General features: G+C 34.1%; 2 protein-coding genes across 3 annotated transcripts in view; one reads left to right on the top strand and one right to left on the bottom strand.

Annotated features, from left to right (window-relative positions):
- Nucleotides 1-8,616, top strand: part of Gclc (glutamate--cysteine ligase) — a 33,867-nt gene extending 25,251 nt beyond the window's left edge. For both annotated transcript variants that reach the window (XM_089647122.1, XM_089647123.1), the window contains exons 8-11: nucleotides 554-751; nucleotides 1,030-1,218; nucleotides 2,810-2,991; nucleotides 7,015-8,616. In XM_089647122.1, coding sequence (XP_089503248.1) covers nucleotides 554-751; nucleotides 1,030-1,218; nucleotides 2,810-2,991; nucleotides 7,015-7,192 — 747 coding nt within the window. In that variant the 3' untranslated portion in view covers nucleotides 7,193-8,616. The remainder of the gene's footprint in view (nucleotides 1-553; nucleotides 752-1,029; nucleotides 1,219-2,809; nucleotides 2,992-7,014) is intronic.
- A 3,271-nt stretch (nucleotides 8,617-11,887) lies between these two features.
- Nucleotides 11,888-25,933, bottom strand: LOC149411131 (beta-catenin-like protein 1). Its single transcript, XM_089647578.1, has 12 exons — nucleotides 25,831-25,933; nucleotides 25,490-25,705; nucleotides 25,253-25,399; nucleotides 24,900-25,031; nucleotides 22,136-22,295; nucleotides 21,111-21,202; nucleotides 19,977-20,108; nucleotides 17,484-17,632; nucleotides 16,737-16,912; nucleotides 14,868-15,046; nucleotides 14,157-14,361; nucleotides 11,888-12,745 (listed from the first exon to the last, which is right to left on the bottom strand). The coding sequence occupies exons 1-12, from the start codon at nucleotides 25,858-25,860 to the stop codon at nucleotides 12,657-12,659; spliced, it is 1,707 nt and encodes a 568-aa protein (XP_089503704.1). The 5' UTR covers nucleotides 25,861-25,933; the 3' UTR covers nucleotides 11,888-12,656.
- Between the last annotated feature and the right edge of the window lie 902 nt (nucleotides 25,934-26,835).

Consider the following 26,835-nt stretch of genomic DNA (forward strand, 5'->3'; position numbering starts at 1 on the left):
TAATTACATAATAATCTTAACCCGTGGGCTGCCATAAGCATATATATTCCGAAGAATAAAGAATTCCAAGCCGTCTCTGCAACCAACAATAATACACCTTTTCAAAATTAATTTTGGGGTATATGTATGTATTGAGAGTCGATTTTCGAGTTTACACTTTCAAGTAAATTGAGACTGAAGTTGGAATTTTTTAGGTAATCTGAACAAATTTAAAATCTTGACTGAACATTGGATCATTAAGAAAGGTAGTGCAATAATTAGTCAACTCACCCAAATATAAATTAAAAGTTCTCTAATCTCATTGTTGTTACCAATACCAATGCTTTTTAATTTTGTTAAATATTTTTACTTTCAATTTATCAAAAAAATGTACCTATTGAAATTAACCTTATCGATAAATGTACCTATTGTTAAAATAAAATAACTGTAAAGTAGCCGGTCTCGACACAGTATATTCCTAGTGATGCAGGCACAGTAAAAAATATGTGTAAACCCTACTTACATGGATGTATGTACCTAATAAATTTAATAAAGTGTGTAATTCTCGTTCCAGAACATCCAGTCCACCAACTGGCAGACGATGCGCTTCAAGCCACCGCCACCGCGCTCCCCCATTGGCTGGCGCGTGGAGTTCAGGCCGTGCGAGGCGCAGCTGACGGACTTTGAGAATGCCGCCTTTGTCTGCTTCGTCGTGCTGCTCACCCGCGTCATTCTCAGCTACAACCTCAACTTCTTGGTGCCCATCAGCAAGGTACTATCACCTCTATTGAATTGTAGTGAAACCCGATTAAGAAGTTACCACACAAGAGGTTTTGTTTTTAGCCCCTTGAAGCATAAAATAGAAAATGGCCTAATTTAAAAATAATAAGATTTTTTTAGGTGTATCTACAAAAGTTAATTTTTTCATATTTTGCAATGATTTGAGCTAGTCTTTGAGTGTTATTTTCGTAATTGGGATCGAAAAAATTTTGACCGATTAAAAACCCTTGCCATAAAAGCATTACGTTAACTAATGATTATGATTATCAGGTGGATGAAAACATGCGCAACGCCCAGAAGAAGGGTGCCTGCCAGGAGGGCAAGTTCTGGTGGCGGCGAGACATCACCACCCCCGGTGTCACCCCCCCAGAGGCCGAGCGCCACTGCCGTCTCGGCACCAAGGACTGCTGCAAGGACGAACTGGAGCTGATGACCATCAACGAGATCATCAATGGCAAGGTATTATCCCACTGCTGATGTTTTATGTTCTTCCTTAACCGAGATATAATATATTGTAAATCAAAACCCCTGCAACTTTTTACCTTTAGTTTCCGTTAGTAAGGCTGCCCTTATAATTTTGCAAAAATGGCATAATAATACTGCCTTCTTACTGATTTCCCGCATCCTTGTAGTACATAACTGCTGACCCTATACAATTCGCCAGTGCGCCCCACTGTTAAATTTGGCAGCCATCTCTGGTCCAGAGCCCCAAAATACCTGAAAATACCCTCGATTCTGCAGAAATTGGCGGTTGTTTGATAGATTCCCCTATCTTAACAGGCGGATTGTAAAATTTAGAGCACAGGTAGGTATGCTGTCGTTGTTCTACCGGTAATACAATGGAAGATGTTTCGAGGAACTAGCGTCATTGATCCCTTCGGCACCGGTGCATAATCGGGAAACACGCCAAACGCGCGCTCAACATATGTACACGGTTAACATTTGTCACATGAGAACGGGTCGCTTCTATAACTCGTTCTCGAGTTCAACAGCTCGGCTGTGGGACGATTTGCCGGCCTCTGTATTTCCTCACTCCTACAACATGGGTCTCTTTAAGAGCATGTTCACTCCTTACTCTCCTCAAAAAGTCACTCCACATAGCATCCCCAGAGATGACATAGGCCCTAAGGGGAATCATTTTCTTCAGGGCCTCCTGTATGGAGTTAATGTAAAAAATAAAAAAAAATTTTCAAGTGTTCTAAAAATTCCAAAATTCAAAGTTGGGTTACCTTACCATTTTAGTAATAAAATTCAAAGTTGGGTTACCTTACCATTTTAGTAATAAAGTGTTAACAAATCTAGAAATACGTCATTCCAACTTATATAAACTTTGTAACTTTACGAGGATAATATCATATTATTTTTACAGTGTAAGGTGTGTTGAATTGTCATTTTGATGAGTTATACGGTCGCCGTGGATACGATCTCTCCCCGGGACTAGTACGCACCGACGTCCTTTGTCCCACCAAACTACCTCCCGAGGTATTTTCTAGCTAGTCCCCGCTGAGCTTGTGTACAAAGCGGTCCATATATGGGAGCATCCATTCTTTAGTTATCATGCTATTTACAAAATGCAATTTTTTAGGACCGGTCCCACAGACCGGTGTTCCATATAACGGTGTTGGTTTTTTGTATTCTAAGTGGTCTGACATACTGATATTCTTTCTACTAGACTTCTTTTTGTTGTTGGCTTGATTCACTTAACTTAAAATACCGAAAAAATACCGGTCTCTAGAACCGATGTTCCCTGTAACGTAGTTTAAAATAATATCCCCTGTTAAGGGTTAATAGAAACATAAACATTCTCGGTTAAGAATAACCTAACAATATAATAACTCCTACAAATATGTTACTTGTGCAATTATGGAGGGCTTATCTGGCAGAGGAATTGAACCCACGACAGACACCTGAGTGGGAACTCAACGCATTGGTCGGCTACTAACCGGTCAAAACATATTTCAATTCTTTAGATGTTTTTGGGTATGAACAAAGAACATCAATCAAATAAACTGAAAGGAGTTCTTTGCTAAACCACCGATCACCATTCCAGGAAGGCACCTTCCCCGGCCTGATAGCACTGATAGAGTCCTACCTCGGAGGTATGGATGTGGACGCGGACACCCACTGCACCATCCAACAGTACCTCAAGCTGATCTCCCGCCGAGCCTCCGGGGACCTGCTCACCACTGCCTCATACATCAGGAAGTTTGTCACGGAACACCCACAGTACAAGTTAGTACACATTTTTGAACAATTTTTAAGCCAGATATGCCCATTGTCCTTTTAAAAGGACTCCCATAGGACAACCATTTTTTTTAAGCTTTTAATTTCTCTGCGAGTGAGTTTTTGCGAACTTAACCGAACCTGGGGAGTGAGTTTTTTTCGTTCAATTTGAAAAACGTTTCTTATGTAAATCATAGATTGACTAATTATAATCTTATATTGTAAAGTACCTGGCTATTCGGATCAACCAAACACGGCTAAAGCCATTTCAAGCAATGTTTCAATTCTGAATGGTGGTCTTACACCAGGGCGATACTGAAAGTATCTTCCCCTCTGGAATGTGCCGCAAATATGCTATATATTATTTTAAATGAATAAGTTGTGAAATAAAAGTGGACCAATAGAAAATCTCAAAGGTCACGCCCTTGCACAAAAGCGGTGATAAATTTTGTGTATTCAACTACAGAGTTGTGGCGATTCTTTCGGCACCGGCCAAATTATTTGAAATCTATCATACAAAAAAATATATTTAGTAAGTACATAGAACCTTTTCTCATAAAACTGCAGCATGGGTTTAGAGAGGGCAGATCTACAACGACTAACTTAATGGTAGTCATGGATTACGTCTCAAATATTTTGGAGAACAAGAAAAGTAGACATTTCGTATAATTAAACAATTTTTTGATCAATAAATACCTGAAGAATTTAGACATTAGTAAGGGTGCTGGCAGTGATGGTATATCGCCATACTTTATCTCAAAATGTGCAAAAAATCTTTCATACCCCCTAACTAATATATTTAGAATGTCACTAAAAGCAGGAAAATTTCCTACAAAGTTTAAAGAAGCAACTATAATCCCTATTCATAAAACAGGTTCTAAAAGCAACATTGTAAACTACCGCCCAATCTCAATTCTAACTGTATTTAGTAAACTCTTTGAAAAAATTGTCTACGATCAAATTTATACAACAATTGTTCGCAACATACAAAACCAACAACACGGATTTCTACAAAAAAGATCGGTACTAACAAATTTGGTAAATTTCACGGAATATTTAACGAGCAATATGGACAATAGAAACCAAGTAGATGTAATCTACACTGATTACTCTAAGGCCTTCGATAAAGTAAACCATTTCATTTTAATTAAAAAATTAAGTCAAATAGGCATCCATGGTGATTTACTTCGGTGGCTCACTTCATACCTTCGGTGCAGACTTCAATGTGTATCAGTTGCGGGAACTAAGTCCAGTTTCTTTTCCCTGCCCTCCGGTGTACCTCAAGGTTCTCATTTAGGGCCATTATTATTTAATGTGTATATTTATGATATTCACAAATGTTTTTTACATGCCAATTACCTAGCATATGCAGACGATAAAAAAATCTACTTAGTTATCAAATCAATCGAAGATTGCATTAAACTTCAAGAGGATCTCAATCGTCTTTTTAACTACTGTGAATCAAATAAACTTGTAGTAAATACCTCAAAGTGCAATAAATTATCATTTACACGTAACAAAAATAAAATTTCCTTTGATTATACATTAAACGGGACACAAATCAAAGAAGTAGATTCTATCAGAGACCTTGGGGTAATACTGGATGTGAAATTAAACTTCATTCAACACACTGATGCAATCATCAACAAAGCCAACAAAATGCTAGGATTTATAATACGTTTAACGAAACCTTTCCGCAACCTTAAGACTCTATATTCCCTTTACACAGCGTTCATCCGTCCCCACCTAGAACACTGCACACCGATCTGGACTCCTTTTTACCAAGCCCACATTGAAAGAATCGAAAGAATTCAAAAAAAAATTTTTAAACACATTAATTATAAACAAAACTTACATTTCTCAAATTACGCCGATTCTATTAATTACCACAAATTCAACTCACTTCATACACGACGTTTGGTTTTTGACCAAATTTTATTATTTAAAATTCTTAACAATGGCCTCGACTCACCAGAGCTAATGAATTTAATAAATATTCATATTCCAACAAGATCAACACGGCAATCCCATTTGTTTCATTTACCTACATGTAGAACTAACTTTAGAAAAAATTCACCAATTCCACGTATAGATATGTGCCCAATATAATACTAAATTTCAAAACATAGATATTTTTAGCAATACACTTCACAAATATCGAATAGAAGTAACTCGTACGATCGAAAATTAATACTATAGTATGGAATGTATCCAGAGCATCTCCTATCCTCATCCTAAATTCCTATTCCTCCCCTCCTCACCTAAAATATATATAAATATATATATTTTTTTTTTATGCAATAAAACTCCATCTCCAATCAATATTAATATAGGAGACTTTTTTGGCTTGACTGTTTTTAACATGTATATATTTATATTTGTATTTTATGTATAAGCTGTTTGTCTCTTACCTTTACCAATAAATAAATAAATAAATAAATAATGATTTTGATAAATTAGATCACCTCATATTTACTAAACAAACTTGACTTTGATTTATCACACCGACTGCTTTTATTCTTCCATAATTATGTTTCTAACAGAAAACAATACATAGTTTACGGGCAGTTCCCTTCAAAACCTAACCTCATAAATTCTGGGGTCCCCCAAGGGTCTAATTTAGGACCTCTATTTTTTTTTTTAAAGAAAGACAAACATATTCCCATGTCACGAATAACCTGACAATCTTTGAAAATCTCCTACTACAACCACAGTAAGCGCGAAATGTTGCTTGTGTTGTGATGGAGGACTTAGCCAGCCGAGGAATTGAAAACACTACGCCTGTGTGGGATCCAAACGTGATGTCAACTCAGCCACCGATCAGTTATTATTTTATATGTTTATAAATGACAAAGTTCTGTTTATGAGATTTGCAAAATTTTTGTTATTTGCTGACGATATTAACTATACACCAGTATAATGACGAAAGAGGAATCCATTAGTTTATAAATTGACGTGATATAGATATAAATACTATTCCGTTGACATAGTAGAGTGGAGCAATCGAAATATACATTACTTTAACAACGGAAAGTGTACAATTATATGCTTTACAAGGCCAAGGCGTACACTGTACTTTAAACTATAAAATGTCTGCCACCTTGTTTAAACATACTTCAGTAATGAATGATTTGGGAATCACTTTTGACACGCGCCTGACTTTTTGATCCCATATCGTTCAGTATGCAACATTACCATGCGAATGCTGGGTTTTGTAACCTGCAATGCAAAATCCTCTTCTAATACGGCAGTCACAAAAATGCTTTGCTTTACTCTGGTTCGCAGCATTCTCAAGAGTGACTCGGTAATATGGGGCCCGAAGATACCCTATTCTCATACGATATAGTGCAAAAAAGTTTATGCGATACCTTTGCAGGCGAGAATTTGGGTACTACCCCGTGTGATCTATGATTAGAATGCTAGGATTAGATTTTTGAATATTTTTCTTTTAAACTTGTTCAATTATATAATGAACAAGGCTGTTTACGATTACAAATTACATGGCCTAAATCAACATTATTGTTTTTAATAACTTATTAATTTAATCCATTTGAGAGCATGATGACATCTCATATCAATATAAAATATTGTGTTATCATTGTTGTTAGTTGAAATTGATCAGATCATTTTAACAAATGATTAGAGAAAATTTTAGTATCATTATTTCATCGATGAGGTTATTTCACTGCTTTTTTGCAATTAAAGAAAAATAAACCAGTGTCATCAAAATCAGATTACTGCATAAGACCATTACAAAAAGAATTTTTAATTAAAAACAAGAAATTTGTCGTAGGCCATTATATATCTAGTTTAATGTGCTGATTCATCATTCCTAGATCCAACGCTTTTATTTAGCACAGTACAAGAGTATGTAATTGATTGGAAACATTCGACCTTCTGGTTTGTTTTCTGTGAGAAGAAAGATATTCATAGAAGAATTTAGCATGCTAAACATTCTTTATCGATGACTATCAAAAACCCTCTGCTGGGGTCTAAATTATTATATCAACATAGTTATTTTTTTTTTTTCAGGAAAGACTCTGTAGTGTCGGAAGAAATCACCTATGACCTTCTCAAGACGGTCCACGCCATCCAATCGGACGAGATATCTTGTCCGGAATTACTGGGCAACTGTGTCTTCACCAAGACTAAAGAAACCATTCCAGAGGCGCTGAGGAAAGTTCTGACGAAAGAATTTAATAATAATTAATTCAATCCATGGTAGCTAATTCATTGGATGTTAGACATAGATTTTACAGTCATCTTAAAGTTGTCATTGTACGTAATGGAAGCTTTTTATTTACTGTGCTAATTCCAAAGAGATAACATGCTTAGAATGTTGGAATTGCTGTGAAAGGTGTGATTTTTTATTAATTAATTAGACGGTAAAGTGAACTGCTTTTGCCTTCTACATTATTTGGCAGATGCAGCCTTTGTCTGGTGATATAATTTTCCATTGAAAAGATGGCTCTTTAATGATTCCTAATTAAGTCAATTTCGGGAGGGAGATTGGGACCATGAGAGCGACCGCTACGTTCAATGAATTCTCTAAGATTGCTGAAAGAGTTGCTTTTATATGTTTTGTGGATGCACAGCACGGCTAGGAAATATATTGAAATTGTTAATTTATATTATAAAAACAAGGCCCGGCGGATCTTATTTATTGGTGACTTCATTATTATTATTAGGTGTGGTGGACTAAAGATTCTTTAAATGTTCGTGTGTTCTATATTACAACTGATTTTACTCACAAAATTTTCTCAAATCAAACTATCATCGTATTTAGATAGTCTCAAAATATTATAAAATTAAGAATCCATCTCTTCATTGGTCATATTTGCCACTTTCCAAGAGAGATAAAAACTGATTGGGAGGTGGTCTGCATAGATCCCACATGCACTCAAGCCGTAGACCCGTTGTCCTATCTTCTATAATTAACATTATTCCCTTGCATTCGACCAGTCCGGGTTATCATTGGGTGTTTGGCTGGTTCCACTATGTGGCTCTTCAGGTATCTGAGCCTTTTTCCATTAAGTCGTAATCGACGCGTTCGTGGATGCTATTAATTTAATTATATTTTATTAAAATACACTTTTTCAAGTAGTTTTTTACGCCTTTCAAGAAAGGCATACAAATTATACAATATTGAATTGATGATTCAATCAAACAAAACTATTTATTCATATTCATATTGCGTATGTGCGCAAACAAATCATTTGTCTTTATATTGTAAAGCAATACCTTTCAATAATTGTATTTTAATAATATAAATTAATTAATGTCATCTATGAACACGTAGATTATAACGAGCGTCACATATAACCTTAAGGTGGGAAATTGTTGCCATGGATGAATGGAAATTTCTTCGTCTTCTACATGCTTCCTGCACCTCCTGATGTGGCAGTCTCCTGTTATAGCCCTACCAGTTCCTTCGGTGAGATTATCAGTATATAGATCTGTACCATGCTTTGGAAATACCTGATCATATACTTTGAATTACATAGCAGATTGATAAAAAAACTTAAGATATGAAATTGTTGATTAATTTCAGATGCCACGGGCCTTGAAATACCACCATTGTGATTTAGGTTTGGATTAAATGGAAGAATAGTATTTTAATTAATTTTTTTACATATTTTAACATTTTTATAAATCTGCTTTTTATTGATTACGCATTGCCCACTATAATATACCTTAATTTTAAATTTAATAATTTTATATTATAAACTCAATGTTTATTTCTACAATAATTTAATGAACTTGTTTTATGGGTGAATTGGACATAATTATAATTAATATTTTGTTGCCATCAACTTAATTTTCATACCAACCGCAAATACTTAATACAAAATATAGGTGCTATATAATTCGGGTTTATTTCATATAGTTAGTGTCGATATCTTTCCAGTACTTAATTTTATTTCTGTGAATTTGCAATAATTTTTAGCAAGTACTGATTTATTGCAGTTTTGGTAAATCTTAAATTAAATTTTCTGTTTAAATTAAATGTGTGCAAGCACGATTCTTAGATAAATGTGATAATGGTTTAATGAATTAAAAATAATTTATTTTATATTAATTCCAGTGTTTTAAATAATATGTATTATTAAAATTGCAAGCATTTTTCATCAAATGGAACAAAGAAGAATGGAGTGAAAATGAACAATATTTTTGAATTGTTTTTAAGTTATGTTTAAATAAATCATTTTAATCCACAAACTGGCAAACCAACCGATAAAGATAATATGTATTATTAAATATTTTAATTAGGTTTTTATTTTTAACTCCAGATTAAGTAAAAGCTAATACATATACATTTTATTATGTTAATTTAACATACCTCATAAACTTATATGTTTAATGATTTATAAACAAAGTGGTAATTTTGCTTTTATATCAGAAGTTGTCAATGGCTGGGTCGGTACGATACTCGGTGTGTAGTTAGCCCTTTACAACCGGCTACGTACGAGTGTGAGTTTGTATTTTTAAAAATCCTGACAGAAAATAAATCTGTTTTTGGGAACGGAACCGGTCTCAATCGAACGTAGGATACCTTCACACGTACATGTTTCAAACAGTAAGTCGCCCAGTCCTATGGGATCACAATTAAGACATTTTTTTAGCCAGTTGTTGGGTGAGCCTGCCTGACCAGGGGTAGGGAACCTCCCCTGGTTCTTCAACTTCATATAGGTTTCACTTCAGTCAACTGATTAAACCTACTTCAAGTTACAGTTCATTTGAAAAATACAGTTAAACTTTCTTAAGAAGTTTTCCAAGGGACTGGACAAAAATACTTTTTAAGTGGGATCCAAATTTCGCAATTTCACAGTTTTATGTATTTTTAAATTTCATAGGTAAAATGAATTAAAAATATTTTATTGTTTCCGGTTACAACACGAAAATATCGAGCTGCCAACTGTGTCAGTTGCGTAATCTGCTTCAACAAAGTTGTACATTTTAGGACTGTTGAAAAGGGTTCACTTCAGGTAGGTAGGTACCTGTATTACTTTTACACTAGTTTCTGTCTATGGTGGTTTTACTGCCAAACTTCTAAAGCCTCTTAAATGGGATATAGACAAAATAACAAAGTGATAAATTTTATGGCTTTTGGAAATGGGGACATTTGCAGGTATATTTCGCCACTTGTTTTCGATTGTGGTGTATTCACCGCAGAACTTTAAAAAATTCTTAGGCGGGAAGGAGTTTTAGCTAAAACTTCTTATGTGGGAAAAAATCTTCTTTTTGTGCAGTTTTTTTGTATCAATTTCAAGAGACCGAAAAAAACAACTTCTTATGTGGGAACTTCTTAAGCGAGTTTCATTGTATTCCGTTTATACATATTTACTTACATAAGCATTTTTGTAAGATTTGTTCACACTTTACATTCATCAGTATAATATATAATAGTTGTTATTTAATATTTAATAGCATATTTTACACATTGAATATTTGGGCACCGTGTGTCAACCATTGCGTGTTAATGTGACCACACACAACACAAGGTATTTTTTAATAATAATTTTTCTATTAGTTTTCTTTGAATATTACCATGTTTTGTTCAACTGCAGTTTTTTTTTACATTCACGGGTAAGTTTAAGAACCTACAATACCTTTTTTCCAAAAATGTTTCTTTATTAGTTAAGTATTGTTGCGTGTTTCCGGTACTTTTTTAGAATTAAATAATGTCACATTTTCTTTATCTATCGTTTCCAAATATGTAACATTATTTTACCTTCGACCAGTGTAAATTTTTTAATGTACCTTTAAAAAAAATTATATCCATAGAGCATAACATTGTGTATTCTCTTTTTGAAATGCTTTAATATTTAAAATGCAATTTCAATCAAAAATAAAATGTATGTATATAAGCTGAAGATTTACTGACCAATGCCGCACCCAGACGTGTGTAATGCAAACAACATGCAACGCATCATGTAATGCAAATGTGAATTGGTCACTTGGACGGCAATACAAACATGCACTGCTGTCCAAACAATTGGCGTTGCATTACATGTTGCATTGCATGCATCTGAACACGGCTTAAGGTTTGTTGCTAAGAGAGTAGAGCACGTGAATAATGCCGTGGCAAATAAAAACACAGTGTCTTCCTTGAGTCTCAAGGACGACACTGCGTTTTTAGTTACCGCGGCAGAATACGTGTGAAATGTCGGTGAGAAAGAAAATAGCATTATTTTGTATAGTTCAAATTATAGACATTTTTATTGTATCCTTGAAAACATTTATTTTTCAATCAAATAAAAAACATTTTTAATTAAATCAAACTTTTATTGTAGTAATAATAATTTTTAATTACAATAGTTATAAAAACACACGACATTTTTAAATGATTAGTTAAATAACCTCGTACTGATGGGACCGCACAACGCACGTGAGCTGCTTCCAACTAGCAAATAAAGCAATTAAGTTAAGCAGTCAAAAGGGTAAAATAGAGTGTATGAAATCAATTTGAACCATAATAGTGTATTTGGGCCTTCCCATCCCAATGTTCAAGTATTTGTTATCCACTCAGAACATTAGAACGTCAAAAGACGTAAATATGATAATAGCGGTCAAGACATTAGAACGTCTTTTCACGTAAACGCGCGAGATTTTACAAAAATCGATTTATTTCCATCACTAGTATATGGATTGACATGATTTAAAAAACAGAGTATCGATAATGAATAACGCTACGCGTCTGTATTCAACAATATCTATGGAACGTAGAGTTGCATTATCTAAGCCGATTGAATCTGTCATCTTGTTCGTTCATAATTTATTGCGTTTCTAAATAATTTATTAAAAATATTTTAGTTTGAACGGTTAATATTTTGAGGTGGCTAATAGTTTTTAATTATATTTCTTCAATATATAAAGTGTTATTTCTTTATGATACTCAGAAAAAAGTACATTTTTCAAAGCTTTGAAATAATTGTAAGCGATTTTTACATATTTTTGACGTTTTCATAAAATGTATATTTAGAAACGCAAATATTTACGTATTACAACACAATGCGATAGTGGATTTCATAATCTTTCCAAAACATTTTTTAGAATGAGGCTACGTTTCCCAAAACGTGAGTTATGAAGCTTTTAGCAAAACTCGTAAATAACACAAAAATTATCACGTTTTGACAGTTCTCAAAGGAACACATAGTAGATAAAAGTCTTTGTCTGAGAGGTTAAACCAGGATTTTTGCTTATGCCCAAGCACAATTATTAAATCAATCACTAATCAACTAATCAAAGAAATTAATAACTTTTCTCAATAATGAATGTTATAATAAATCCATTTATTATATTTGGCTAATTTTTATAGCGCCTTTGTGAAAAATCACCTCAAGGGCGCCTGTTAATTAACTGTGGTCATTTAAAACTCGGTTGGCAATAGAGTAAGTTGGTAATTGTTTGCAGAAACTCTACTCTACATGCTTTCTTATTAAGTCCTTTAAGTAACATTTCACCTGTATAAAAGGAAGGAACGCTAAATAAATTATTTTTTTTAGCAATAGTTAAACAATTTAGGTAATTTAACTGATCGCAAAGGAACAACACAGTGACTCATTGGCTAATTATGTACCCAAATTCTGTGTTTTAATATCTGTATTTAAATTGTCTTTCAATGGGTACTAAAGCCACCCACGGGGAAACCAATAACACAGAACAACGGGAGTTTAAAATTTGTCCACCATTTGCAGGATGTGTTGCTGTTCTTGTTGTCTCCATTCTGGATTTCCGGCGTCTCCCAAGTTACCGGCATATTCTGTGGAGAAATACATACAAATTTGAAATATGTACTAATAGAAAAGATCTACATAGGTGTCCAACTTTAGACACCACAAATATCTCCAGTTTTTCTATCACAACTGTTTGAATCCCGGCAGTTAAGCCCATTCCATCCATCAGAATCAAGAACATACCTGACTTCAGTGAGTAAGAATGAAACAGGTCTCTGCAGTAAATGGAAAAATCTATTCTACAACATTGCAGAGTTTTAGACTTACACACAAACCATACCTTTATTTCCTTGCCCATCCATAATAATAATAATATTTGATTATTTGTATAGAGCCGTTTTTGTGCAAAATCACCTCATAATACACCTCAATAATACATTTTTACCATGATCTATGTTATAACTAACTATATACTAAGAGCATTGTCTCTTTATGGTGAGGAAAGGCTACTTTAATTTCTATTGTTTTATATCTTGTTTATATCCTGTATACTTATCTATGTAAAAAAATATTTTTTTCCAATATTAAATAAAAATAAAAAAACAAATATATGGAGATAATATACAGTACATACAATACTTACCTGGTAGGTAGGTCACTTGAGATCAACACTTAATGAACATTAACTAATTGCTTATTAGCGAATTTAGATATAGGATTTAGGACATAATTGGAAAATTGGATATAATTGGACTTTCTCTCAGGAATGGCGCATTTATTTTAAGGATATAACAGCTTAAAAAGGTAGTTTTTAGTTTAGACCTGAATTCTGCTGGACTTGTTATGAATCTTAGTTTCGGAGGGAGTTTATTCCAAGCCTTTGGCCCAGATACTTCGAAAGCGCGATCACGAAACTTAGTATTTGGTTTGCACTTAGGTTCCATCAGTCTGCCTACAGCTGATCTAAGAGTTGACTGCCTCAGACCAGTGTTTTCTGGGACGCATAGTTCAGAGATGTAGGGTGGGTGCCATTTCATTGATGGATTTAAACACCATCCAGCACAGTTTGAACTGGATTCTTTCAGGGCACTTGAGCCAGTGAAGGTTACGAACTTGTTCTGAAATGTGCCAATATTTAGAATCCCCGGTTATGAGCCGTGCTGATGCATTATAAACACTGATTGAAGGTTGTCAATTTGATATTACGTGTAATGTCTGCATGCCACAAACACGTAACATGTGCTGTGGCCATGGGTGAGGAAATAAAGTTATGGCATTGTGTAACTCTAAAAAGCGATTTCGAAGTTACCTAGTTGCAGTATGGCATAATTGGTAGGAGAGGGACAACATAATCTGTCACCTGAAAGCTGAAGTGAGGCCGATTTACAATAGCAGGTGTTAGGGCAAAACCGGGAAAGATGCCAACCATTATGGAAGAATGGCAATTAAAAAAATAATAATTGTAAATCGGCCCTTTGAACAGCATTAAGAACCAACCTCGCATGACGTGTCTGACCGTCTTCAGAGAACCGCCCCTCAGGGCCAGCACCTGTTGGACCCTCTGTTTGATGACCGGCAGACTCGACGCACACACTTCCAGCATAACATGGTCCACCAGCTGCAGAGTGAATAGTCCCCCGGACAGGCGACGAAGGTACAAAGTTTCCTCCTCCGTGTCAATGACTTCTCCGTCCTCCCCAGTCTATATAAATAGAAAAGTGTTGTTCATGCTAGTTGTAGGCACAACTAAGGCGAATCAAATTAACCGGCTAATGACTCATTTGACAAATGCGTCTTATTCCCACCAAGAGGTTGTGGGTTCAATTCATATGTTAGCTAAAGACGTCCATCATTGCACAAGCAACATTCTGCTTATAATGATGGTAGTAGGAGGAACTCAAATATTGTCAGGTTACTCGTAACCCATTGTCAAGGCCGTGTCAAGAGCCATAACAACATAGTATGTATGACTGTGAGGCAAGTAGCGTTTGCGCCAGCTGATTCTATTTTCGCAATAACTTACTTGTTTTTTGCAAAATGATGTTTTTGTAAATTGTACCTTCTTATCAGATAATGTGTTTATATATTTATAGAGATAGTAAATAATCGAGCATAAGTAGTTTTCCCAGAATAGCTATATCCGCTGGATGGAGAATAGGTTGATCATAATAATATTATGTGATATATGTATAAAAATGTTCATCTCACGTGTCTATCCTTCTCAATCTCCTGCTCCACCTTGTCCACTTTATCAAGATACTTGAAGTGCAGCTCGAGGAGTCGATCCACCTTCTCCAGGTCATTCTCCGTGAATTTGGTGAGCAACCGCTGGCGTTGGGAACCTTGGCAATTCCGCATCATGGAAGATATGATGGAGATCACATGCTCTGGAAAATGATTGATTATTGTCTTCTTCCTTGAAATTCATCACTTTGTGGTTTAAATTTCCATAAAACAGTACTAAATCGTAAATATATAAATAAAGATTTCAAAACAAATTAGATTTTATTTACTAACCCTTCAGACTTTAAAATATTTTTATCTCAGTTTTTACTTTTTGCCGACACGGTGAAATTTTATGGAATTTCAGAATGCTTCCAAGGTATTTTAACTATCCCGCAGCCAAGTGGGGGAGTAGGTAGTACCCAAAATTACTATCCTCCTTATATTAGCTTAGGTAAATACTTGACATATCATTTTAGTATTTTACGTATTTCTGTGCAAATACATAACTTACCATTAATAATTGACTGAATAATTGGGATTTCTATAGTTTAAAAGCCCATAAGATAGAAAAATGCATGGGGTCGTCAGAATACCCACATTTGGCATCTTGGCCTGTCAAGAGTTAAATGTGCTATATGTTTCTTATTTTTGAAGTTGTCGTAAAAAGAAATACCATTTTAGAAATCAGATAAAATTATCTTGTATTTGAAATAAACATTGATATTTCTATAAAATAAAATTTTAGTATCGAACACTAAAACTTATCGAAACATCCATAATTTAGAAAGAATTCGATATTTATAAAACACATTCCTTTTGTGTAAGGAATTGGTAAGAAAACTGTCTATAAAATTATTTTTTAACTTCTGACCAAATCAACTTTATAATTAATATTAATTTAACTTGTGAACAAATCTGACCATTTTGTAACCATACACTTTAACAATTCTTTGGATTTTATCCATGGAATCAAGTATAAATATTTGAGACAAACTGAGAAGAATGATTCTTTCTTTTTCCATATCATATTACATATCTCCAAATTATATAAAGAAGATAAAAATACTTTTATAATGTATGGATTCCCCAGTCAGATCCGTGCTTCAGAGGCATCCGTGCTGTAATGGAGAATGATGTGTGTGGCTAGTAATGTTCTTCCGAAGCTTGAGGGGTTAAATTTAATTGTGTTAATGTGATGCATAAATACTTAGTGCCTGTCTGTGGATAGATTGCATAATCAACACAACTTCAAAAAACCAGCAAGCTGCATTCTTTTGGACATATTTTAAATACGATTCTGCAATGATCATAACTCAAGAGTTGTAAGTATTGCGTGAGTGAGACAAGTCGGGCGTATAATTTGAATAATTTTACACCTGCAAACTCCCGTGCTCGTGGTATATTTTTCATAAATACTCACTTTTTGAGTTTTTTGACACTTGTAAAAATTAGAGCAAAATATACAAGGAGCACATAATGCTGTAATAGAGGTAATCTCGCGTCCCCACACTCATCTATTCTGTGATCTATTTCATAATATCTAAGAAATGGATCAGTGAGAACACGCTTTCTATGCCTTAGAATGCATTGATAATCAACTTCAACTTTCATCCTATTCTATATAGAAGCACGGAGGAGTACAGTAATATCTAGGACTATTTGTCAAACAAAAAGGCAGTATCCCATAGAACAAGTGTGAACCCGCAACAATTCCTTTCTATTTTAAAACAGTTCGTTCCATGAAATAGGTCATAGAAAACAGATCAGGTGGGATCCCAGCTTTTAATGACTTCTATCAATTTTCGTGAGTGTTCTGTTTTGTCATGGAACTGAACAGGCTTTATATGATACCTTCGTGTTGATCCGTGGTGAGCACCCTCTTCCTCTTGGGTGTCTTCATGAAGAGGGGGAAGATAGTCCTCAGGCCGAGGATGTCCACAAACTTGTTGCAGTTGTCCTTTCCATCGGGGCCTGCCATGGCGTGGTCTAGAACCTTCAGGGAGCCATTTCTCGATAGTTTCTTCTCCCTGGCAACAATTTATTTTTTTATTTTAATGTGAACCACACAAGAGTTTCAATTGTCCAGAGCCAATGGAATTATGTAATCCCCGGTTGGGGTATGCTGTGATGGTGCAGGGAGTAGGAAGAGGAAGGTTGGGTAGTACCAGGCTGTTCAGTTCTGGTCACCAAACACGGCTAAATCCATTTTGATTATGAATGGTAATCTATTTTCTTTTAAGATCATGCAACTCCATCTTTCCCCAGATAAAAAGCCTAGGACACACATTTGTTCTTATTCAACAGTTTTAATTGTGTGGATAGCAAAACTTACGAAACAAAGCCATTTTTTCTTCGGCGTTTTAGACATGCAATGTGTCAATCAAATGCTCGAGTCAATCTTGTTAAGTAGAACCGTACATGTCGACATTGCCTCGAGCCATCGTTCATACTTGTCGGTTTTACTCAATCGAGTAAGGAAGAATGTGCGTACTAGGATTTAGGACAAATCCTTAAGACACAGGTAAGTATATATCTACTTATCACAAGCAGGAACCTTCACCACCCAGTTTCATTGGCAATATAATACGAATTTTATACCTAAGCATCAGGTTCATGAGCTGCAGACCCTCCCCGCGCAGGAAACGATCCCTGTTGGAGGCAGACATGAGCGCAGAGCAGAGGCAGTTGAACAGGTTCTCCATCATCTCCTGCTCCTCAGTAGTGCTAGGGTCATGTCTTTTGTAGAACTAAGGGTATCAATTGTATCAAATTTTCACCACATTTATTAGTAAGGTTGTAAATGTCTAGGGACATCCACAAAACTAGTAAGGATGAACACAAAATAAGATTGTAAGGCCCGGTGTTCACGAGTCACAATTAATACAGTGCACAATTTGACTGTGGGGCCAAGAGTTATTCTGTACAAAATGAAAACAAACACTTAGTTTTAAACCACTTTATTTTGATGTATATTCGTCGACCGGTTTCGATTGGACTCAATCTTCATCAGGACAATAAAATATAATACTATTATAATACTATTATATTTTATATTTTATTGTCCTGATGAAGATTGAGTCCAATCGAAACCGGTCGACGAATATACATCAAAATAAAGTGGTTTAAAACTAAGTGTTTGTTTTCATTTTGTATAATGTCAAGCCACAAAGTGTTTGCTTTCTTCGATAAGTTATTCTGTAATTTACAGATTGTTTTCTATGTATTGCAGGTTTTCATTAAAAAAGAGACACCTCCTACACAGACTTTTGAAATATTGGATATAGAAAATAATCAAAAATATTAATTTCAATTGTCTCTACATTCTGCGTAACTCTGGTTCAATGATCTCAATTTTTTTAGTATGTATTATTTAGTTTAAAAATTACATTTTTATATCCAGTATAAACAATTACAATTACTTGCATGCACAACTTATTTGTATGACATTTAGGCACACTTTACACTACATCTAAAATTAATTCTTTATAGCATTCAGGCATAACCCACAAAAAGGCTTTTAGCTTCTTTAACATTTTTTTTTTTTTTTTTTTTTTTTTTATTATTTTAATATAGATCATAGTTACATTAATACATACATTTTTTTGCAAATATAATATTTAGGTACATAATTGGTCATGTATACCTTATCAGAAAAGAGGAGCTCTTGTGCCTGATAAGGGAGCCACGATTCTTACTTCAGTGATTCAATGTTATGTGTAAAATATAAATATAATATATCCATATATTTTTTTAATATAAGTTTTTTTTGAAAAAAAGTTTGATTTTATTGATTTGTTCTTGTTGGTTCGTAATACAGCGCAATTCGGAAGGGAGATTATTGTAGTTTTTTATGGCTTGGTAAATATAATGGTTTTGCATTTGAGTTGTTTTAAAGATTGGCGTAATAAATTGATTTCCATTTCTCATCAGTTTGTAAAATTCTTGATATTCTGTGTTATTTTTTTCTTTACACATTTTTATAATTGAAGTTTGCTTAAATATATCATCAATATTTGGTACTGGAAACATTTTAAAAAGCAATTTTGTTGGGAAAGTAGAGTTTTTTTTAAGTATTACCTTTATAATAATTTTTTGCGAGACTTTTACTGAGTTTAGGTTGTTTTTATAAGATCCTCCCCAACCTATGATTCCGTAAATAAGCAGGGAGTGGACAAGAGCATAATATACATTTTTTAGTATTTTCACATTTAAAATATTTCTTAACCTAACAAATATATATATACATTTCCTTATTCTCTTTACTAACTCCGTAATATGGCTTTTCCATTTCAAATTTTCATCGATGATCACACCAAGATATTTAATTTCAGAAGAAGAGTTGATTACAGTACAAATAGGATTAAGTAGTTTACAGTTGACATTGTCACAATTTTCATCATGGATTATGATATTTACTTTGTGTTTAGGTATTTTTTGTAGTGAAAATAATACATATGTTGTTTTTTTGGCATTAAGTGTCCGTCGGTAGTTCATTGAATATCTTGAATCCTTTAAAATAGAGATTATTTTGGGTTCCTGACAAATTTTGCTCACAATTAGAGTATCATTTTCAAAATTGTCTCTAATTGTGTGAAGAATTCAAACATGCGATAATGTACCTACCCATTTGATAATAATGTAATATTTTAAGAGAAAATTATTTTGTGTCATTCTCAAACTTGGAACTGATTTGTGAAGAATTCAGACTATCCCGTGATTTTTCACGGGTCTGCGCTAGTTAAACTTAATATAAAATGTTATTGAAACTTCTGAATGATGGCCTCTTACGAGAGCGATGCTGAAAGTATATTCCACACAAGGAGGAAATTATGATAGAAATACATGTACAATATTTTGACATATATTTTTTAATTCTATGTATAATATATGCATACGTATGATGTGAGTAAACCTATAAGAACGTAATATATTTTTATTTGTCTTCGCTGGGTTTTGAGCCCAAAACTCTTTGGTCCAGTGACAAGGAGCATATCGATTTGCCTCGTAGGTCATCATAGTAATCTGAATTCACACCGATATTAACAGAATAATAAAGAAAGATCCAATCTTCCCCAAAGGGGATATACTCACAGCCAGTTGTTGAAGAAGGACATCAATGCCGTCCAAATCCCCGAGGAGAAGCCTATTTTCAGTGCAGTCCTGCACAAGAATTGACAATATTTCACTGACATATAATTTGTTGGGATCGAATGGTGCCTTCATCTGAAATATTAAAAGAACAATCAGCAATTTTAATTATAAAATCTACATATATTATAATGCTAGCTGTACACATTTTATATTTTTTACCTATCTATATATATTATAATGCCGGCTGTACACATTCGCCAAGGAACGACACCAAGACATGGTGCTCTCGTCTCGCCTCAGCCCGCATTAAAGGGCCTCGCTTGGTATATGTTATGCTCCGCAGATACCTGCCAACTGAATTTGATGACATTTCTGATATGTGATCTAACGAGCTTGAGTTTTTGGAATTTTATGATAAAAATCGCTAATATGGGACCCAACAAACATAAAATAGTAGCAAATAACTAATAATTATAGTAGCTAATAGCACAAAGACAAGGGGCAACAGTAGCATCTAACACGTCCATCTTGGCGAGTATTTTTGTTTATATGCGTTATAAACAGTCTTTAATACTTTTTTGTTGTTTGTTTTTGGGGTGTTATGCCGTGTTGCGCTAACTCCTTTAGCCGACGTTTCGGACAGCGTTGCAGTGTCCATCATCAGGGCAGATCCGGTAGATCCGAAGATGTGATACCAGTACAATAAACTTACCAGTCTTTAATACATTCATATTTTAACGTGTTAGGAATTGTTTATATCATTGACCAAAAAAATAACGATATTAAAATCCACAAATGAAATGATTCAACGAATGTGTACATGTGCATGGTGAGCTCTTGGCGAGTGTGTACAGCCCTCATTAAGACAAGTGTCTGCGGCTTTATTTTCTATACAAATCTACAGTTTTATTAAATCCGAGATAGCTATACCACATAAGTATAATAATGTAGTTCGATCAAAAACAAAAGACCAATCCTTAGTGTCATTGTGGCAAGCCAAAAACGAGGACTAGCAAACTAATAATAAACCACACCCTTTCTGCGGATGGCATGACAGGCATCTATGCACCTTCTTTTGTTTTTTACACTATAGCTGGCTAAGTTAATTTATGAACAGAAAATATAAGTGAGTACCTTTAGTCTTTTTAATAACCATTGCATGAATCCTCGCTTGGCAACATCAGCACACAACTCTGGTCTGAATTCTGTGATGTTTTCTATGATACCTGAAGGAAAAATTGTCAAAGTTTAATTGTATGAATAGAATGTCTACTTTTTCAACTGTTAATACTTGGAAGAACTCCGTTGTATTAATAAAGTATGCACAATAAAATGGTCCTTGCACATCACCAGTAAATTAATAAAAAAGTGAGCCGAAATATAATTACCTGACATCAGATTATATGAAATAAAAATACAATAAAAAACAGGAAAATAACCAAACTATGCTTTGCTAACTGGCAGCAACTCAACCTATTACTGGAATTATCGGTGCTTTTATCAAGTTCAAAAATACCAAAACACTTGAGAATAATGTTTTGTGGACTACTTTTTATAAGTTTTTATCATCGGTATAGCATTATTTTTTAAATAAAATAAACCTAATTGATAATATTTTGACAGAGAATAACAAAGAAACATGGCATCTTTAGTTCCAATTTTGGCCACCTACTGAGATAAGTATGTCAATCTGTATGGATATATATTTTTTCAATCAACACCCCCTCACATAATTCAAATAATGTTTTAATAACCTATTCTTTAAGGATGGGTAGTTGAACAGAATTTGAACAATTCATCAAATTTTAAAGTTCTGTGAAGGTTCTATTCATGTTCTAGTATTATATCATTATTTAACAGTTGCTTAACAGAACTGGGATAGAACATTCACAGAACTTGAAAATCATCTTTGAAATTTAAAGAATTCTTCAAATTTCAAAATAAATAAATAAAGTGCTGTGAAAGATTTTTTCAAGTTCTGTAATTAATTCAGTTTTGTCAAGCAACTAGCCTATAATGATATAATGTATAACAGAACTTCAATAAGGCTTTTGAAATTTGATGAATTGTTAAAATTCTCCGAAACAATCCGTCTTTAGTAATCTTTATTCCTGACCAGAGAATTTATTTGAAAGTAATAAATAAAATTCATTGCTTACCAAGAGTGTTGTGAACACCATCTCTCTCCTCCTGAACCTGTTCATCTAGCCGGTTGAGGTTATGCAGTAAAAGCGGCAGGGCTTGACCTTCTTGCAAGGCTTCAACGAGGGTCTCAGCTCCATCGGAACTTTCGTGTAAAATGTCAACATCCGTTAATTCCTGTAAAATATAATTGCTTTAAATATTATCATATTCAGAAGTGAATAGTGTTGGGAAGGGTTTAAGCTATGTTTAGCGACTAGATCTAAACATCCAGATCTCCATTAAATGCTGACTTCCGGCCTGTTTCAGCTTTGACTAAATTGTGATCAGCGGGTAAAACTTATTATTCATTTAATACCACCCCTTTCTGCTTCCTTACAGCCATGTCCAGTGACAAATCTCGTTCAGGGGTTGAATAAAACCACTAGTTCCAGCTATGGGGATTACTTGATGCCGCATAAAAAAAAACAAAATAATTTAACTTCATACAACAACATACGTAATTTATTTGAATCGTAAAAATACGTAACGTGAATATTTCATTGGTCATAACACAGGGGGTAGAGTGGTAAGAATAAGAATTTTACCCTAGAGTGGTAAAAATACACCACAAATGTACTTTATTTTCTGTAATACCAAAATAAACAAAATACCGACAATGATAAATCCTTTCCAGCGTTGACATATATTTAAAATAAACCAACTCGTAGTAAAAAATTAATAAGCCAAAAATTATTTTAAAAATATATAGTCTCTATAATATGAGCAATTGAAAACCTAGCCTATTCGTGTAGTCGCACATCGCATGCGAATCAATTTTGTGGACTGTAATCAATGATGTTTTGGTAACTTTTCAAGTTGACAAAACTATTTGGGAAGCGGGTTAACATCTAGTTACAATTGGTCCTTTGGAACACGTCTTTGGAACGGTCCCTGGTCCTTTCTACTTAGAAATGATATTCCTCTGCAGTCCCCCAATTGATCTGACCCCCTCTTCTGAGGAAGATTATAGCGTAGTGTTTCAGTCCAACATATAATATGTACATGCATGCACGCGTAATATGGCGTAATTTGAATAATAAAATAATTTTTAAAAAATGTATCTATTTACTTTTTTTTCAATAACAAGATGTTAATTAAATGTAATGTTTTGTATAAGTAAAATTTAAAATTTTATTCATATACAAATGGGAGTGGTCACTATGGTGTAATTACGGCGCTCCTAAATTGTTCTCCTGCTGAAGGTATAAATACTTTACGTTTCACTCCTTCACAACAATATTAAATTACCACTACGTACCTACGTAATAACCGTACCTTTAAAAGTTACATTAAAATTTGCTTTGTGTTGTATTTTGTTTAGTAAGTTTAATTCTATTCTTATTTTATTAGTTTTTTTTTATATTACCCACGCACAGGCAGTGCTTTCCCTTAACTAAACTTTTTTTAAAACAAATACATTTGTAATACATTTTTATACATTTGTAATTTATATTCTAAAATGGTGTGTAAAAAAAAAAAGAGTTAGAAAAAAATAAGGGATTTGTTTTTTTTTTAATTCACACTTCTGGTGAAATGTTTTTTTGCACATGTCGCATAATCAAAAATATTTCTTCGATTCAATTTCAGAGACACGGCAGAAATTGCCCAATCCAAATCGGTATTCTATTCTTAATTCCTTAAATGTATTAAAATTTCGTGGTAGTTATTACGTCCTAACTCGAAATTGGTATTTTCTCGCTGATGTAGCACCTACAATCTTTTCGCTACATAATAACACTTTTTTAATTAATTATGTTTTTTCCACCCTCCCACCCCGCCATCTTTACCCGATGTTTTAGATTACTGGAGATTATAGAGGGTTTGGATTACAGAGACTGTATTGCATACTAGTCCCAGAGTGAAATTGTACATGATGCCATCTTTCTAGTTTCTTTGGTATTTTCACAGACATAGGAATTAATAGACGAGAAGATAAAGGCGAGGGGTAAAATCAACTGTTGAAGAACGAAGGGAGTGAAGATGACTGTGATTCGTCAATAAATCAATCTGACAGTAAATAGGCATCTCGCATTATAATATCACCATTTACTTCTTAAAAGTAAAATCTGCTTTGAATGAATAGACATTTTTACATGGGAGCGCAAATTACTCGCCACGTTATGAACAAATTTGCGAAGTCCAAATTCGGCAAAGTAAGGCAGCTTCTATATTCAGAGTCGTAGTTAGTTTCAGAGTATTTAGTTAAGACACTTTTATAAATGTTCATAATTTACTTCCCAGCAACCAACCAGCTTTGTGTTTCGCGTCCAGACGTTTCTCGATGTGATAGTAACAACTGATTCATATTATACGATGTGAATATGCTTAAAATAAAATAAAATAATGCTTATATATGGAATGTAGTACGACAATTGGGTTTATTCTCTTTTTTCGCATCTATTTTTACCAGTTTTCATAGTACAAGTAAACATTTTGCCGTGTTATTTCGTAAAATGAACCGATGATGCCTCGACCATAGTTCGCACAAGAATGATGACGTCACGTTTTCAAATATCACTTGAGGCCGTACGCGAGCCCAGCCGGCTCAATGGAACCGGTATGGGGAGTGGGGATAATACGCTTTTAATCACTTAGGGCAGGTCTACCTAATATTCATATGTCTATGGGTATTTTTCATTTTCAAACAAGACGCGTGAGAACGGAAAGGACGAATGTTGATGACGTCCGCACAAGCTCTCGCTAGGACAGTTTACTAGAATTTCAAATAAAGTACTTTACCTGAATGAGGTGAACGACTTGCGTAGAGACATCAGTGTTGTCATGTGACAAAAGTTCTAGTAATGATGGAATGCATTTCATTTGAACCAACACAGGATAGTAATCAGGTACTGTCGCTATTACACTGAGTTCCTAAAATAAAATAAAACATACACAAAAAATTGAGATAGATTTCACAAGGAAAATTAAAAAATTTAATAACCTTTTTCTTACGAGGCAAATATTCCTAGGTTAGGAATAACCCGACAATATTTGAATTCCTCCTACTTCCATTATTATAAAATGTTACTTGTCTGGGTGGAAGAACTTGACGCATTTGTCCACTTGGCTACTAACCGGTCAGTGTTACATACCTGTAAAGCTTGATGCAAATCGACTTCACTTTCCATAAATTTATCTGGCTGTTCCGGAAATTTAATCCTCATCTCTCGGTTTTTAAGCGATTTTTTTTCAAACATGAGAACCAAACGCTTCACCGCTGTATCATCTATTACATCTCCCTGAATAGTAAAAAATATGTATCAAAGTAGCAATTAACATTTGAAAAGTGTAATTAATTGAAATTGATCCCATATCTATTTAATAATCACCTGCGTTTCTTCATTTTCAACGTACTGAAGTATATTTTCTCGTTCCAAATCTGTGAGGGCAGGCTCTGTTTTTGGAAGTTGTCTTGTGGGGTCGTGTTTTATAATACTGTCTGCTTTTGAACGAGCCATGCGGCGCATTCTTTTGGCAACCGTGCCTTCTTCGTCAGAATTATCGTCGGAGTCTTCATCGTTAGGACGTTTTGGAGTTTGTACGGGCTGTAGCAAACAAAAATCGTTGACATAACCTCATAAATTCATTCGAATGAACAAATTAGCGAAAACAGATAATAAGCTGTAGTTAGTATAGGTCATCAATAAAATGTTACTGTCTGCATATTTACCTTAAATGCGAGTAATTCTGTGATATCCATGATAAGATGAATAAAACAAAATATTGTAAACGCTTCTGTCAAAATCAAAACATCACTCAATTGAAGAACACAGAAAAAACATTTGCATTTTCCATGCTATTTGGTAGCGTTAAGGTTGGGTAGCGATTGCGATTAGTCGAAGTCGAAGTAATCGTAACATGAAATTATCGAACGATTTATTATTATTTTTTTATATGCTTCCGATTTTGTTGTCCGGCTCAAATCTTCCCCATAGGAAAAACTGAACCCTTCCACTCACTTTTCCACAAATGATCATCTAGTCAATCAACACTATGCAAGTGCATTATATAAGCAAAATAAATACAAAACAATACAAGAACAACACGTCAACTCACCAGAGATCAAATGGGAAAATAATTTACCGACTCCAGATATTTTCATATCAGAGGGTTCGGCTCGGTAGAAATTCTAACAGGGCCTATAAATCCTATTGATCCCTCAACATAAATATTTAAAAAAATCTTTCGTTATCCTACATTTATTCAAAATGACCGAATTTTGCATCTTTATATATTAATTTTTTGATATATCTAATACGCCTAAATTTTTTATATTATTATTATTACTATATAATTTTTATTGCGGAGCGATTTTTAGTTCTAGATAAAAAATAAAACGTCAGCTTTTCTTAACAAAAATGCCATCGCATTTAAGAATCACTAGGAGGGAGGATATATGAGAAATGTATGAGATGATTCATGAACGCAAATGAAGCAAGGAGCGTGTACCAATACAAAGTAATTTTGCGATCTATCCTATCTGCCTACCTTCTGAAAATCAACCGGATTTTTTAAATTTTATTTTTATTGGCAATTTTTTTGATACATACAGGTACATATATAAATTAATGATGTACAATTTCGATTCTTGATTTTGCCATCACTAGGCAAAAAAAAGTTTCTATGGAGCATACGGAGTATGGACTGAAAAAATGGCGGCATATTTGGAATTTTA

The sequence above is a fragment of the Hesperophylax consimilis genome, chromosome 26 (assembly GCF_061612785.1).
Source record: "Hesperophylax consimilis isolate HC1 chromosome 26, BYU_Hcon_1.0, whole genome shotgun sequence".
In the NCBI taxonomy this organism is placed as follows: Eukaryota; Metazoa; Arthropoda; class Insecta; order Trichoptera; family Limnephilidae; genus Hesperophylax; species Hesperophylax consimilis.